The 17582-nt window shown below is 41.1% G+C and overlaps 1 protein-coding gene across 2 annotated transcripts in view; it reads left to right on the top strand.

Moving 5' to 3' along the window:
* Positions 1–13850, top strand: part of FUT10 (fucosyltransferase 10) — a 65510-nt gene extending 51660 nt beyond the window's left edge. Inside the window, exons 4-5 of one of the 2 annotated variants that reach the window (XM_081083060.1) lie at positions 5180–6015; positions 13288–13850. In XM_081083060.1, the coding sequence (XP_080939186.1) occupies positions 5180–6015; positions 13288–13512 (1061 nt within the window). In that variant the 3' untranslated portion in view covers positions 13513–13850. The remainder of the gene's footprint in view (positions 1–5179; positions 6016–13287) is intronic. The other variant, XM_081083061.1, reaches the window with a different exon arrangement.
* The last annotated feature ends 3732 nt before the right edge of the window (positions 13851–17582 follow it).

Below are 17582 nucleotides of genomic sequence, written 5' to 3'. Positions count from 1 at the left end.
CCCCTCGCCCCGCCCTGCACCCGCTCCCTGCCCCAGGCCTTCATCACACTATTGTCCATGTCCATGGGTTATGCAAAATGCGTACAAGTTCTTTGGTTAATCTCTCCCCCCTCCCACCTCCCCCCATCTCCCTCTGAGATTCATCAGTCTGTTCCATGCTTCTATGTTTCTGTGTCTTCTTTCGTCATCACTTTATTTTGTTCATTAGATTCCACATATGAGTGAGATCATGTGAGACTTGTCTTTGACTGGCTTGCTTTATGGGACATTAAGGCGTGCTCTCTTCTTAAGTGGACTGGGTTTAAGTTGGGTGATATTTTTGTGGGTGCACTTGGGGAGCCAAGGATAAGTTATGTAATAGATTCCATGTTGTAGCAGGGCCAGTGATACCTCTGCTCCTTCACCATTAGCCAGTCTGAATACTCTGGTCCCACCAGGGATTTTTAGCTCTAGATAAATGACTGAAACTTTGTTAGTCCAGTGGGGTTAATAACATGTGTTGCCTTTTCTGTTTTTACCAGTTTGTCTGGGACTCACAAAAGAAGGAAAGGAACACAGAAACATGTACTGTAAAGTATCGCCGCTGCTTATGTGCTGTTTCAAATTCAGCCTCCGTAGTCAGCAATCTGGCAACATTTGCCAGCGTTAGTTTTATTCCATTTGTATTCCAAGTCGCAGTTTCCTTTGCGATGCACTTTAGTGCTTAAGATCTATTTGTCAGCTGTTATTTAAAGGAATGAATAAATTTGTCAGTATTCAGTAAACAAAATAACCCAGAGAGAAGAAAGTTTGAATCTGATTTTGTTAAATGTAAGCTACAATGAAGAGGACTAGTTAACCAATCACGTGTAAGTTAGTCACTTTTACCATAGATTAGTTGATTTTAATTTCTCTAAAGACCCAGGTTCCAACTCTTGTTATAGTGGGCATTTAAATAACTCACTTGTCTCCTGAGCCACATCCAAGACCTTTTAGGAATTGCTCAATATCAATACTCATATTTTATGCCAGGGTATCCTCATTGAAGTATTCTAGATCTGTTAGGGAGCTAATTTTTAATGTGTGTTGTATATCTTAGGGAAGTAACTGGGAGGCACTTTAAAAAAAATACATATTTTTATTGATTTCAGAGAGGAAGGAAGAGGGGGAGAGAGAGCAACATCAATGATGAAAGAGAATCATTGATTGGCTGCCTCCCGCATGGCCCTTACAGGGATTGAGCCTGCAACCCAGACATGTGTCCTGACCTGAATCAAACCGTGACATCCTGGTTCATAGGTCTGTGATCAACCATTGAGCAACACTGGCTGGGCTAGGAAGTACTTTTTAAGATAGAAAGAAAAAAAGGGAAATGTTTGTAGAAAGTTAGAGTCTCCTTTTTTTAAAAAAATATTTTTTTTTTTATTGATTTCAGAGAGGAAGAGAGAGGGAGAGAGAGATAGAAACATCAGTGATGAGAGGGAATTATTGATTGGTTGCCTCCTGCATGCCCCCTACTGGGGATCAAGCCCACAACCCCTGGCATATGCCCTTGACTGGAATCGAACCTGGTACCCTTTGGTCCACAGGCTGATGCTCTATCCACTGAGCCAAACTACCTAGGGCTAGATTCCTCTTAAACAGGCCTTTCTTCACAATTAAAGATATAAAGCCACTGCTACAAATTAAACAAAATTCAGATGGACGTATGAGAACCTCAGCCTTCAATTTTAAGAAGTGTGTTGCTTTTTAGCACATTAATATACATCAATGTTTCTTGCTTAGATTCGGTAGGCTTTTTTGCTACTGCAGATTGCATATGGGAGCAACTCAATGCTCTTCTCCCCATCCTTCCAACATCAAGGTTTCAATAGCAGCTTGGAAAAGGAATAATGAGTTTGTAAGCCCTCGTCTTCTAGTTGAAGTTAATGAAAGGTTCATTATAACTGCCGCCTATTTCACGTTTGGTTCGTATTATCACACAGTCTGAGTGGACCCAAATAGTGGCCATGGAAAGGCCTAGCATAGCCATGTGGTTTCTCCTGTACTTTACCGGTTTAGACAAGCAGAGATGAAACTCAAGTCCTCTCCATTATCCGAAGCACTGGGGGCAGATTTTGTGTCTTTCTGTTTCCCTGCTCTGCATATTGGATCTTTCCTGTGGCACATCCAGGGTGAGCTAGGTGAAGAATCAGCCACGTGCCACATAACTAGTAGCAACAGACAGCCACTGGTGTTTGAGTCACTTACTCGAGACTTCTGTATCTGATCCCCTCGTTAATTCCAAACCCAGCTTTGTTTTAATCAGTCCCCTCCAGTCTCTAATCTTACAGTTAGATCCTTACTCTGACTTGCATGGATTGGACTGTAGTTCTTCCTCTCCTAGGTAGATGGCCTTGATTCTGTGTTGTGCCATTGGTGGAAACTTTATGTTCTAACTCAAGTTTTATGGGTTCCAGTTCCCATCATTGGTTACTTGACCAGCCTAGAACCTTTTTGAGCAGCAGCCACTGCAATGCAGTAAGTTGCCTAAAATCCTCTTCTCTTTCATGTCCTCATGTTTCTCTATTAACTGTTGCTGACCATCCCAACTCTGTGTGCCATTAGAGCTCAGGTGTGTGGATGAGTATTCTTTTTTTATGCTAATGGTCAGATATAGAAAATGCTGGGGTCCAACCCTAGCAGGTCCAGGGGTCCCCAAAGGTGTGGACGGAGTCGGCGAAGAAGGAATGACATGGAGACAGCGTTCAGTTGATCAGCAGCCTAGCCAGGATCTCTAGCCAAGTTCTGGTCAGGATCTCCAGGGAAATTCTGTCTAGGATCTCCAGCCAAGTTCTGTGTCTAGGTTCTCTAGCCATGTTCTCTCGCTAGGTTCTCCAGCCAGGTTCTGTCTCCAGGTTCTCTAGCCAGGTTCTCCAGCCAGGTTCTATCCAGGTTCTCCTGCCATGTTCTATCTAGGTTCTCCAGCCAAGTTCTGTAGCCAGGTCCTGTCCAGGATCTTTTGCCATGTTCTCTCCAGTGAAGTTCTTCTGTCTCTAGCTTCTGTGTAGGTTCTGTCTTCTTGGTTCTGTCTTCTAAGTTCTGTCTTGTTACATCTGTATTTATACCAGTTGATTCCAATCCTATCAATCGCTATTCCAAAGGTTAGGGCGTTTCTTATCTCCATTCCAGGGAGTAAAGATTATGTAGCTTAAGCATGATTGTTCATAGTTAAAGTGATTAATTACCCGCCTGGCACTTAGTTAAGAGGTTTTATTCCCTCCCTAACTTCAGGGGAAAATCCCTACCTGGGGAAACAACCTTTCTCAGAGACCTTTGTTAAAACACGTAGTGCCAAGAAGGTGAGCAAACATATTAAGAACAGTATGCCATATATGCCAGGTCCCTTGAAACAGCAGGGATGGACCGGCTCCCGGCAAGCAAATGCCAAGTAAATAAATATATAACCACATTTAGATGTTAGTCTTTCATTCTTGATCATTGAGAATAAAAGCCTGTTATCAAGACAGTAGTACGTAAGTGCCCCTACGTTCATAGCAGCGCAATTTACAATAGCTAAGACTTGGAAACAGCCTAAGTGTCCATCAGCAGATGAGTGGATAAAAAAACTATGGCACACTTACACAATGGAATACTACACATTAAAAAAGAAAGAACTCTTACCATTTGCAATGGCATGGATGGACCTAGAGAGTATTATGCTGAGCGAAATAAGCCAGTCAGAGAAAGATAAGTATCACATGATCTCACTCATATGTGGAATCTAATGAAACAAATAAACTGATGATCAAAAATAGACCCAGAGTCATAGAAGCATAAACAGACTGTTGAACCTCAGAGGGAAGGCAGGGGAGGGTGGGTGGGAAGAGATCAACCAATGAACTTGTATGCATATATGCATAACCAGTGGACAGACAATGGGGTGGTGAAGGCCTGGAGGCAGGAGCAGGCTGGAAGAGGTTAATGGGGAAAAAGGAGGACTTATGTAATTCTTTCAGCAATAAAGATTAAAAGAAAAAAAGACAGTAGTACTTTCTTTAGCAATATCTCTGTGTTCAGTGTATGTCTTCCAACATAATCTTATTTGATTTTTAATTGTTTAAAAGCCTTTTTTGATTAATTGATTTCTTATTTATGTACTGTTGCCACCACAGAGTATATATTTATTTGATAGTGTGCACTGGCATTAAATAATTAATTTTTATGAATTGTACTGGACAATATGTTTTACTTCACTAGAAGCATTTATTTGGTGCTCTTCTTCCCAGTGGGTGCTGGAAGATGGATTTTTCTCCCCTTTCCTTACACTTAAAAACACAAATCAGGGGCCAGAAAATTATCCATGTCAGGAACACTTTAGAAATTCTGTATTTTATATTGTGATACTGTCTTAATTCTTCTTTCTCAGTTAGAGAAAGAAATTCGTCCTGATTGGGCCTCCACCCATGCAGTCAGGAAACAATTGCTTACCACATCCATCACGTCTGTCTGCACGCGATCATGTTTCAGAGGCTCCCCAGTTAATCCCGTGGAAGCTAGAGTCACTCATAATTATAATCCTGTTATGCCTTCTTTATTTCTTGATGTGCTTGTTAATTCATGTCCATGCTGCAGTGGTCTGTAACATAGTGCTATTATCAGCTCTTTCGTCTTTAAAAGCCTCTTGTCTACCATTTTGACTAAGATTGATTAACTGCACTTTGTTGAAATCGATCATTTGGATTAAAAAATCTATCCTGTATATTTGTTCTGGCTACTTTTGCATGATTTCACCTTTTTTCAGTTAATCAATCTGCCAAGCTGATTGCTTTTCTCTTGTTGGCTTCCTTTCTCTTACTCTTTTCTTTTTTAAGAACGGTCTATATCTTTATTTCTTACGTCCTCTCTTAGGCAGCAACCTCAGGAAGAAAAGGCAATTGTAGAAGGCAGTGGAATGAGTTCTCCCATTAGATCTCGGCTAGACACCACTCCCATTTCCCTTTTCATTACACGAGACAGAGGGTCCTGTCCTTAGTGATTCTCTCCCGAAGCAGTTTCTGGGGTGAGAGTTGTATGACTGCCTGCCAGGCACTTTGCAGACACTGTAACATGCTTTTTATTTACAGCTTCAGACTTCTCTGTATTCTAATCTTACCAGGTGGACTCAAACTTAGCACCAAGATTCTTTTGGACATACTCATATTTTCTTTTCTTCTTCTAGGTACTGACTTTAACATAGATAGCTTACCTCTGCCCCGGAAAGCCCATCATGACTGGGCCCTTTTTCATGAAGAGTCTCCAAAAAACAATTATAAGCTCTTTCATAAGCCAGTCATCACTTTGTTCAACTACACTGCCACATTCAGTCGGCATTCCCACCTGCCACTCACCACCCAGTACCTGGAGGGCATAGGGGTCCTGAAGTCTCACCGATACCTGGTCCCTTTGCCGTCTAAAAACAACCTTCGGAAAAGACTCGCTCCACTGGTGTATGTGCAGTCAGACTGTGACCCGCCATCGGATAGGGACAGCTATGTTCGAGAGCTGATGACTTACATTGAGGTGGATTCCTATGGCGAGTGTTTACACAACAAAGATCTCCCTCGGCAGCTGAAAAGTCCAGCCTCCATGGATGCCGATGGCTTCTATAGGATCATCGCACAGTACAAGTTCATCCTTGCTTTTGAGAATGCAGTTTGTGATGACTACATCACTGAGAAGTTCTGGAGACCTCTGAAACTGGGGGTAGTCCCTGTGTATTATGGATCCCCCAGCGTCACCGACTGGCTTCCAAGTAATAGAAGTGCTATTCTCGTATCGGAATTTTCTCACCCTAGAGAACTGGCAGCTTACATCCGACAGCTGGACTCTGATGACAGACTGTATGAGGCCTATATGGAATGGAAGCTGAAGGGTGAGATCTCCAACCAGCGACTCCTCACAGCTCTCAGGGAAAGGACATGGGGAGTGCAAGACATCAACCAAGACAACTACATTGATGCATTTGAATGCATGGTGTGCAGCAAGGTGTGGGCTAACATTAGGCTTCAGGAAAAGGTAGGTGACTCAAGGTTTGGCAGAGAGGTGCTAGGGGGCCATCTTGATGGTGTCTGCCATTTGGCGTCCTTTTGTGGCAGCTGCCTCATTACCGCTCCTTATTCCCATCAGAGAGGCCAGGCTCTGTAGGCAGGTTGACTTCCTATCCTTTGAGGATTTCCATGAAGTTCATTGTCATGTCTTTCTTCCTTCAGGCCTTAGAGTCTCTTTATTGTTTCTTCTGGAGGACACCATGCTGCAGGTGCTGGGCAGTGAGACGGGAGGCTGCAGAAGGAGGAAAGAGGCCAAAAAATTTAAAAAAACTTCAAAGTTTTGAATCTTGTCCTTTAATCTTTCACCTTTCTGTCAGTGCTGTGGTTTTGGCCAGACCCCTTATACTCATGCCTCACTTTTCAGTTGACATACACAATAAATTAACCTCTCTCTTTCTTTGATTCCTGTTCTTTCTCCTCATGCTTTTTCATGTATAGAGAATATTCAAAGGATTATGGGAATAATCCTTAAAAATTATTTTTCTTAAATTATCCTATATAATAAAAGGCTAATAAATGGTGAAACAACCAAACAACCAGTCGCTATGACATGCGCTGACCAACAGGGGGCATGCATGGACCATGGTGGGTGTCAATAGCAGGTGGCAGAGTGCAGAACATGGTGGGCATCAACCACAGTGGGATGGTGGAGCAGGTGAGTGGGGCCACCAGACCAAGGTGAGGCGCTGGTCGCTGTCATCGGGAGGAGCCTCTGGTGGTTACTGAAAATTCTTTTCTCCCACGTGCTGTGGTCCCACCTGGTGCTTGCACCTGCTGCCAATGCTGGCCCTGCTCACACCTGCAGCCAGTGCCGGAGCTGCCACTCTCACCTGCTGCCGACGTCCAGTGCTGGTCCCAATTGCTCTGCACTGTCAGCTGGTGCAAGCGGCAGCTGCTGGCCCTGATCGCCCCTGTGGGCTTCTCCACCTCCTCCTGCTCCTGAGGGACAATGAGGGCAGCAGCCGCCGCTTGCACCCACTCCTGGCGCCGGCCCCAATCACTCCATGCTGTCAATGGGTGTGAGCGGGGCCAGTGCCGACAGCGTGTGGGAGTGGTGGTGGCAGTGGGAGTGGGGCTGCTGGCAGACAGGGGACCGGGGGCTGCAGCGGGAGGGGCCAGACGGGGGTGCGGAGGATGGGCTGAGACCTGCCCCTGTACCCACTGCAGCCTCACGGCCCACAGTTCCTTTCAAGGTGCACGAATTCGTGCACTGGACCCCTAGGTATAAATAAAGTTCTTAGTCATGTCTTCAGAGTTCTAGATGCTTTTAACATTTGTTTGTTTAGTCACTTATACCAGGCATGGCCCCACTGTACATATAACTTAATTTTTATAAGGTAATTTATTGAAAGAAAAAGAAAAATTAGTTTCAACTACTACCTTTGAAATCTTTTAAAGATGAGAGGCCCCAACATAGCACTTGGGTATCACCTATCAGTCCTTTGCCTACTCCCATATACACATAATGGTTTAAATAAATTCTCCAAAGGCAAATGTTTATTTTCACTAGCATATTAGTTTCTGCTCAAACAGAAATCTAAACAGTGTGTGGAATTATTTTTATGTATTTTGTGTATACTATATAAAGCTTTTATACACTAAATATGTATTTAAAACATTATTTTCCTAATTTTAACTATTATGAAATTTTAAATTACTTTATCTGGTTTTATATGAAAAATGTTTGCTCATAAAAGAATTTATTTTAAGCTGAGTGCCTTGGTCAGCAACAGGAACACTTAATATTAACATCATTCTTCTCAGAGAATGCATCCTGATGTCCAATGACTTCCTTTATGACTTAATTTATAGGGCCACATAACAGCAAAAACAAAATACACATACTACTGCAAAAACACATGAGAAAGTAGAGATCATATTAATTTCCCATGCTATACCAATTATTTATTTTCAAAACATGCCAAGGCAGAAATAGAACTTCTGAGGGTGATGATTTGCCTGCTCTGTATTTAACAGTCCTTTTCAGGTTTGGAAATTATATTCATAGAAAACTGAATGACTCACAAACCCTAACTGTTTCAGCACTTCACAGGAGCCCTTTTGGAAGGATTACTGGGGACTGGAAAAGAAGGGATAACAATATTGGTAAATAGCTTTTTAAAAGATATAGGAGAATCATACATTCCTGTATTTCCAACAAAAACAGCTAACTGATATTTTAGCATGCCTGAGGGTGGTGTGACTCAATGTCCTTCTCTTCGGAGTCTTTGAAGAAACGTACATAGAATAGGCTCTCCATCTTGCTCTCAGTCTTCCCACAGTGCTGGTCAGTGAAGCTGATAACTAGACTTTGCTTGCATTTCAGTGAACCTGTTATAGTTCTCTAATGCTAATGTGCTCGTTATTGAAAAGCAAACCAAAACATACCATGAAAGTAAATAGGGTATTGGACCAGTTGTTTTCATTTGCATTTATTTTACAAGATTCGTTACAGCTTTTGGAAGGCATGCCTTAAAGCAGGGGTGGGGAACCTTTTTTCTGCCAAGAGCCATTTGGATATTTATAACATCATTCTCAGGCCATACAAAATTATCAACTTAACAATTAGCCTGCTATATTTGGTCAAACATTTAAATAACTCATCCCCAATGGCTTAGTAGGGCCAGACCAAATGATTTCTCAGGCCTTATATGGCCCATGGGCCAGATGTTCCCCAGCCCTGCCTTAAAGTAAGCTACTTAAATATGTTTCTTCACATTTTCCTTTTCAGTTGAAAGGAATAATTTGATTTCCTCTGTGGTTATTTTTTATCTTGCAATTGATAGTAGTTTAAATCATTGTACTTGGATGTAGAAAATACTATTAGAATATCAAATATATTCCCCCTTTATTCTGCTTTTGCCATCCTCTCCTTCTCAGATACATACTACCCAGTATGATATCTATTGTTGTGTAAACAATATTACCACCAATATTACCAACAATATTAAGTAGTAACTTAAAACAACATATACTTGTTATATCACAGTTTCTGTGGGTTAGGATTCTGGTCATGGCTTAGCTGGGTGCCCTGGAAGTATTCAATCAGAGCTGTTAATGAGGGCTGGGTTCTCATCTGGAGGCTCAACTGGGGACAGGTCTGCTTCTAAACTCACAGGCCTGTTGGCAGATTCAATTTCTTGAGTTTGTAGGATTGAGAGCATCTGTTTGGGGACAGTTGTAGGCTGGAGGCTGCTCTCAGGTTCTCGAGTTTCTTGTGTTGGGAAAAGCCCCCAAAGTCTAAATTTAGGATCAATTCCAAAGAACTGACACATAGCCTTATCCAAATTCATACGAGCTTTAATAGAAGAAACTTACGTACACAAGCAAAACAGCTGCTCTCTAGTGGGGGCAGGCCAGGAAAAATCCCATAACCTCCCAGGACAAGGTCCCCTTTAAAAGGGGGTTAATAGCAAAGGTTAACAGCAAAACCAGTTGGCACATAGACCTCCTGGTAGAACAATGAATCACTAAGTTAAGGAGATAACATCAGGAAGTTACTATACTCTCTACATTCATTAACCTCCTTCCTGAGGGCATGATGTTTGTCTTTGAGTGGCATTCTGGTTTTTGGGGTAGTCAGCCACGCATGAGGTTCCAGAGAGTTAAATAGTCACAGAGAGTCCAACAGTCACAGAGAGTTCAACATCTCCTAGATGCCTTTGCTGGTGGAGCCATATTGCATCTCTGAAGTGAGTTCCCCTACACTTGTCATGGCTGCTTACTTCCTCTCAGCCAGCCAGGGACTGAGAGATTCTTGCAAGCCCAGTACTACAGTCTTAAAAATGTAATCATATACATGTAATTATAGACATCCTCTCATCTTTGTCATATTCTGTTGGTTAGGAGCAAGTGACAAGTGATACCTACACTCAAGGGGAGGGGAATACACTGGGCATGACTACCAGGAGGCAGCAATCAAGGGGCCATCTTGAGTCAGACATCCTGGTGAATCTGAGTAGGCTTATTCTCAGTGTAGTTTGCTTTATTTATGTAGGAGAAAGTCTTACATTATTGAAGAGGTCACCCATGAGTTAATTTTAGTCAGTTAAAGAACATTTATTGATAAATGCTCCTGTCCTCAAAGAGGTTAAAATAGGAGAGACAAGGTGTAATCATGAGAAATATAACTTCATGGAATTGGGATGAACTTTAAAAAATAGCTTTATTGTAGTGTAATTGACATACAATAATCTGCATATACTAGGATTTAAAGGGTGCGATTTGATTAGTTACGACATATGCATACACCTGTAAAATTATCACCACAATTGAGATGACAAACATTTCTGTCATCCCTCAAAAGTTTCTTCATGTCTCTCACCACCCCTTGCCTCAGGCACCCATCTGCTTTTTGTCACTTTTGACAAAATCCTAGGCAGGTTTCTAGGATTTTATATAAATGCAATCATGTAATATGTACTCTTTTGTGTCTGGCTTCTCTCACTCTGCCTGATGATAACGACAGTCATCCACAACATATTAGTATTACATTTCTCTTTATTCTGAAGTTTGGACATACCAAAATTTGCTTATCTATTCACTTGTTGATGGACATTTGACTTGTTTCCAGTTTTTGGCTATTACAAATAAAGCTGCTGTGAACATTTATATACGTCTCTGTAAGGATGTATGCTTTCATTTCTCTTCTATAAATACCTAGGAGTGTAATGCCTAGGTCATTTGGAAGAAAGATGTATGTTTAACATTTTGAGAAACTACTAAACTGTTTTCCAAAATTGCTCTATCTTACATTCTTTGAGTTCCATTCATTAACAGTTGGTGTGGTCAGTTTTAAATTTTTTTACCATTCTGATGGGTATATAGTGGTATCTCATGGTGGTTTAATTTATATTTTTCTAGTAACTAATGATGTTGAGTATCTTTTAATACTTTATTGGCATCAATATCTTCTTTGGTGAACTGTCTCTTTAAATATTTTGCTCATTTTCTGAAAATTGAGTTTTCTTATTAATCTTCAGTTGTAAAAATTTTGAATACAACTCATTTGTTAATTTTGTAATTAACAAAAGTTCTCTTCCAGACTGTGGCTTTTCTTTTCATTTTATTTTATTTTAAAATTACAGTTTACATTCAATATTATCTTTTTATTTTCTTTACAGTGGCTTTTGAAGTGTAAAGTTTTAAAACATTTTTTAAAAAAAATATATTTTATTGATTATTTACAGACAGGAAGGGAGAGGGATAGAGAGAAACATCTATCAGCTGCCTCTTGCACACCCCCTACTGGGGATGTGCCCGCAACCAAGGTACATGCCCTTGACCAGAATCGAACCTGGGACCCTTGAGTCCACAGGTCGACGCTCTATCCACTGAGCCAAACTGGTTAGGGCAAGTTTTAAAAATTTTTATGGAAGTCCAGTTCATCAATTTTGTCTTTTTAGAATTAATGCTTTTTCTGACCTGTTCTAAAAAAATTTGTCTAACCTAAGGTCACTAAGATTTTCTTCCAGAAATTTTGTAATTTTAACTTCCACATTTAGGTCTATAATCTACTTGGAGTTCATTTTTATAATGCATTATGATCTAAGAGTTGAGGCTTGTTTACTTGGATATCCAATTATATCTACACCATTTTGTTGGAAAGATTATTCTTTCCTGATTGAATTACCTTGGCTTCTTTTTCAAACATCAATTTTTCAACATATGTACAGGTCAATTTCCGGACTGATTAATGCGCCTGTATTTGGGTACTGTAGCTTTATGATAAGTCTTGCAGATGAGGTAGTGTCAATCTTCCAATGTTCTTTTTCAAAAGACAGGATGATTACTAGACTAAGTGAGGTGGTCACACTGTAAGGCATAGAAATATTGAATCATCTATTATACACCTGAAACTAATATAATATTGTATATAATTATACTTAAATAATTAAAAAAGCATTAAAAAGAGGAGTCTTAAAAAAAAGAGCAGTCTTTTACTTTCCACTTTTTTCCTTTCCTAGAGGCACTCACTTACCTCCCTGATTACCTAAGTATTTTGGTATTTACTCAGTAAATAACATGCTCATACAGTATTTTTAAATATTCAGTGTTTATGGGGGTTATGACTGTTATTCAGAGATGAACCTTGCTTTATACTATCATTAGTTTCCCTTGCCTGTATAGCTTTTGTTTCTTTCTAGTTAATAATTGTCTTCTTGTTTATTATTTTTCTACGTATTTTCTACTAATTTAATTTTTATTGATTGTTGAAATCTCCTTTGAAGAGGTTCAAATATACCAGTCATCCAGTTCGTTTAATCTTGTTGAAGAAATCTCTCACAGAGCATCCTGATTCCTCCAGTATGTACTGACTGCCTTCCACATTCAGTGTAGGGATCTCAGGCTTGAGATCTCCCTTCCACAGCATCTTGGGAATTGCCTTGTGTGTCTTTTTCTTTTGTGTTGCCACCTCTCTTTCCTGCATGCTTTTCTCCCCTTTTCTTGGTTTGCTCTCTTGTTTTGGTGATCATATACCCCCAGAAAGCTTACTGAGAAGGGGTACATGGGGGATATCTGAAATGTCTTGATTCTACTCTGACATTTAAGCAGTAGTTTAGCTGTGTGTAAGCTACTAAAATGGACACCAATTTTTCTCAGAATTTTAAAGGCATTTTTTATTGTCTTTTAAAAATGTTTAATTTTGAAATGATTTTAAATTGACAGAAGAGTTACACATAGAGCACAGAGTTCTTATATCCCCTTCACTTGGCTTTCCCTAAGACTAACATTTTCATAACCACAGCACATTTGTCAACACTAAGAAATTAATATTGGTACACTACTACTAACTGATCTACAGACTTCAGTCATTTTTCACAGCTTTTCCACTAATATCCCTTGTGTTCCAGCACTAATTCCAGGATCCCAGATTTAGTCATCTCATCTGCTTGGTCTCTTCCAATCTGTGACAGTTGCTCATTTTTTCCTTATTTTTAATAACTTTGACACTTTTGAAGGGTACTGGTCTCTACATAGGGTTTGCCATAAGAATTAAATGAGGTAACCTGCATAAAATGCTTAGCAAAGTGTCTAGTGCACAGAATATTCTCAATAAATGTTAGCTATCTTACATCTCTTTCCATTATTCAGCAGTATAACTACTGAGACTCCATGGAGTGAAGTTACTTGCTTTAGGGAAAGTACGTGCTGGGTTCTGTTATTGCGAGGCAGGAACATGGGACTTGGCTTCCTTATCATATGTTTTTCATTCTTTTTTCCCCTTCTCTCAATGCAGGGCTTACCACCCAAAAGATGGAAGGCAGATGTTAGGCACCTGAGTTGCCCGGAGCCCACAGTGTTTGCTTTCTCACCTGTGGCACCGCGTCGGAGCGCTTCTCGAGAGATGTGGATACCCAGCTTCCAACAGTCCAAGAGAGAAGCCCAGGCACTAAGGTGGCTGGTCGATAGGAATCAAAACTTTTCGGCTCAAGAGTTTTGGGGCCTAGTATTCAAGGACTAATTTAAATAAGTATCCGAATGATACAGACTACAGAGTTCCAGAGGTTTACTTTCTAGGTTGCCTTAATATTTGAATATCATAGGCACTCTGTTGACTACCCTTTAGGATGAGAATTGCCGCAATACTCATAATGAGCCCGATGAAATAACAGATATGAACTACCCTCAGGGGTCACCTCTATATTTTTTATACTCAAAAGGTAAATACAGTAGTCCCCCCCCCCCTCCAACCCCCTTATCTGTAGTTTCGCTTGCCATGGTTTAAGTTACCCACAGTCAACCGCAGTCTGAAAATAGTAAATGGAAAATCCAGAAATAAACCATTCATATGTTTTAAATTACGCGCCGTCCTGAGTATCTGATGAAATCTCGCGAGGCCTTCATCCCTGGTGGACGTGAATCATCCCCTTTCCAGCGTCCCTGTTAGGCTGTTTACGCTGCAGACGTGCTCTCGCGTTCGGTCGTCCTGGCCGGGTTATCGGACGGACTGCCGGGCGCCGCCGGGCTTGCGCTTAAGTCACGTACAGGAATGTCCCCGGAGTGCGGGGTGCCGGTGCTGCCAGCTGGGGCGGGCCACGGGGAAGCCGTGCAGTGCTGCCTTGCAGGGAAAAGCGGAAAGTTCTCAACTTAATACTTCTATGGTCTCACGTCAAAAGAAGAAGGGTGAGTACAGTACGATAAGATATTTTGAGAAAGAGACCACATTCACATAACGTTTCGTACAGTATATTGTTACACTTGCCCTCTTCTATCATTAGTTACTGTTGTTCATCTCTTACAGTGCCTAAGTTATAAATTAAACGATCGTAGTATATATCTATATCTCTATTTCTATCTATATCTATATATCTATATCTATATCTATATCTATATCTATATCTATATCTATATCTATCTATATCTATATCTATATCTATCTATAATGTATCTATAAGGTTTGGTACTGTCTGTGGTTTCAGGCACCCGCTGGGGGCATTGGAAGGCATCCCCCGAGGATAAGGGGAGGTTACTGTATTTTTCATGGACACTGATCAGCTTCATTGTGCATGTTTGCACCCATGTACCTGCTGCGTTTTGTGGAAGTTCACGTAATGCAGAGTGAATGCTTCCCTCGCTGAAAGGGAGGGATTCCTGGTTCCTCACTAGCTGCAGTTTATTGGCGTTTAGCAAACGCCATGTCCTGATGCTGAGCGGGAACTGAAATGCATGAGAACTTGGCAGTGAGAGATTCCTTCTGATGGTTTCGGGGATGTGAGTGAGTTCTAAAAGCTGTGTGAAGTTGATCCATCTACTCTTCAAGTCGAAAGGACATGGCCCGCCTCTGGCTTCTCCATACTCTCAGGCACCTCTGTTAACTTTCTGATTTTCATTTTGCCCTGTATCCTCCCGATCCCCAGAGCGGCAGAATGTTTTGTGAAGACGGTTCTCCTTCGTGTGTGTGTGATCAGCGAGATGTTCCCAACCGTCCCTTATACCGCTGAGCAGAATAATAAGTGTATGATTCGGGCTGGACAGCCTGTGCATTTTGATCAATGTGAGGGTGGAAGTGAATGCCCCTGAGAGCTCCAGTTGTGTTGAAGCTGATTTGTCTTTTCTCAGGATGATAGATGGCCTGCCGTGGTGGGCCCATTGGTTTGTGAGCGTTCCCTGTCATTTCTGATCCTGTCACAGTCCAAGTTCAGCTGCTTTGTCTAGAGCAGCGGTTCTCAACCTGTGGGTCGCCACCCCTTTGGGGGTCGAACGACCCTTTCACAGGGGCCACCTAAGACCATCGGAAAACATATAATTACATATTGTTTTTGTGATTAATCACTATGCTTTAATTATGTTCAATTTGTAACAATGAAAATACATCCTGCATATCAGATATTTACATAACAGTAGCAAAATTACAGTTATGAAGTAGCAACGAAAATAATTTTATGGTTGGGGGTCACAACATAAGGAACTGCATTAGGAAGGTTGAGAACCACTTTTCTAGAGCATCTGTCGGGGCACCATGAAAGATAAGGAGAAAGCATGGACTCACATTTTCTAGACGATGCTAGAGCCTGGTGCCACCCACTGTGGCATGGCTTCGATACTCTTTATTGTGGAAAGATGTAAGCTCCAGGGGACAGGAAGAGATCTGATACTCATGTCCCTGACGTGGCATAAGGGGGAAGTTTAGGGGCTCCTGCGGCCCCACCCCCCTTTTATCACAGACCAGTGGCTTTCCGTGCTTGGAGGCAAGAAGGGTCACATTGCTGTTGCCCTGTGACTGGGTTCTTTCTCAGTCTTAGCTCTGCCATTAACTAAATATGATTTTGTATTTATCTCTCTTTTTACTTTTTATTTTTTATTAAATATTTATTGTTGAAAGTATTACATATGTCCTCCTTTTTCCCCATTGACCTCTTCTAGTCTGCCTTCCCCTCTCCTCCCCGCCCCCAAGCCCTCACTGCACTATTGTCTGTGTCCATGGGTTATGCATGTATGTATACAAGTTCTTTGGTTGATCTCTTCCCACCCTGATTTTGTACAAATCTCTTAACCTCCCTGGATCTTACTTAGCTTTTGTACCTAACAGGAAGTGATTGGACTGGTCTTTGAAGTTCTTCTCTGTGTACCATTCTTTGTTCATCAAAATCTAAGAAATTTGATTTTGTAGGTGGTTTTTTAGTAAGACATTTCAAAGCCACTGTGTTTTCAAGGAAAGCACACTCTTTGAAGGAGGAGGAACGCTGTTGAGTGGTATTGGGGATAGAAAGGAATTTATTTCTCTGCCATTTTATCTGGTAATATCAAAGGAGAAAGGACTGGCAAGGGGGTTGTCAGTTAAAGGCCATATTGTTAATTATATTACATGAGGTGTTTTTGTTCTACTAGTAAAAGAAAGCCCTCGACATGATTTATGCCTCTGGTGCTGGAGCACTGTGCTGGAGGCTGTCTTGCATAATAGCACTTAGTTATCACAGTAACTACTTGAGGTAGGTAGTTTCCCCCTCCCCCCCTTACTTTTATAGTACCAAACAAAACTCCATGTAACCATGGCGGAGTGAAATTTTAAACTTTCTTATCTGAATGGAGAGAAGGTTTGCCACTAGCTGCTTTTTGTAGTGGTGGCGATCTCCGGTCTCCTGGGTGGAGATGCCCTGCTCTGGCAGGGACTTCCCCATCAATCCCTTCACATATGGCGATGCAAGGCAAGTGGGTTCCCCTCGTTCTGGAGGAATTTTTTGTGTTTGGAAAGAGTAGCATCTTCACCAAGCACCCTATTGATGGAAAAGTCAAAACCTACGATGGGAAGAAGTAGAAATTTGAGTAGAATAGGAAGGACCATGAAGTAATGATGGTATATTTGTGTGAACAACAAAAACTCAGAAAAAATGATGCTGGGATCTTGGAAGTGACACAGTAGTAAACCATGATCACAATTATGGAAAACCGGCTTTCAAGTTCAGAGAAAATAGCATGTGATGTCATTTCTTATGCCATAGATATTATGCCTGTCCCCCTCATACAAGTCCCAGGTCGAAGACCCAGACACCATTAATCAAGGCAGTGATTCCTTCTACTTTGATGTTTTCTCTCAGTTTTGTAATTACAGAGGATAACATAGTTCCCTAAAACTCATATTATAACCCATCTTTTGAAAAAGCAGCACCCCAGAATAAACTTTATAATAGGCCAGTGATGGCGAACCTATGACACGCGTGTCAGAGGTGACACGCAAACTCATTTTTTTTGGTTGACTTTTCTTTGTTAAATGGCATTTAAATATATAAAATAAATATCAAAAATATAAGTCTTTGTTTTACTATGGTTGCAAATATCAAAAAATTTCTATATGTGACACGGCACCAGAGTTAAGTTAGGGGTTTTCAAAATGCTGACACGCCGAGCTCAAAAGGTTCGCCATCACTGTAATAGGCTTTTATATTATCAGAAAGTTAAGAGGAATGACAATGACAAGGAACAGAGAGGTGTGGACAATGAAGAAAAAGAATGAAAAATGCACTTTGTGAGGAGATATAAAAAGAGCAATGAGCCTGGCGGGTATGACTCAGTGGTTGAGTGTCTACCTATGAA

Source organism: Myotis nattereri, assembly GCF_964212035.1.
Source record: "Myotis nattereri genome assembly, chromosome: 2".
Classification (NCBI taxonomy): Eukaryota; Metazoa; Chordata; class Mammalia; order Chiroptera; family Vespertilionidae; genus Myotis; species Myotis nattereri.
The sequence above is the reverse complement of the archived record's forward strand: the minus strand, read 5'-3'. Positions and strand labels throughout refer to the sequence as shown.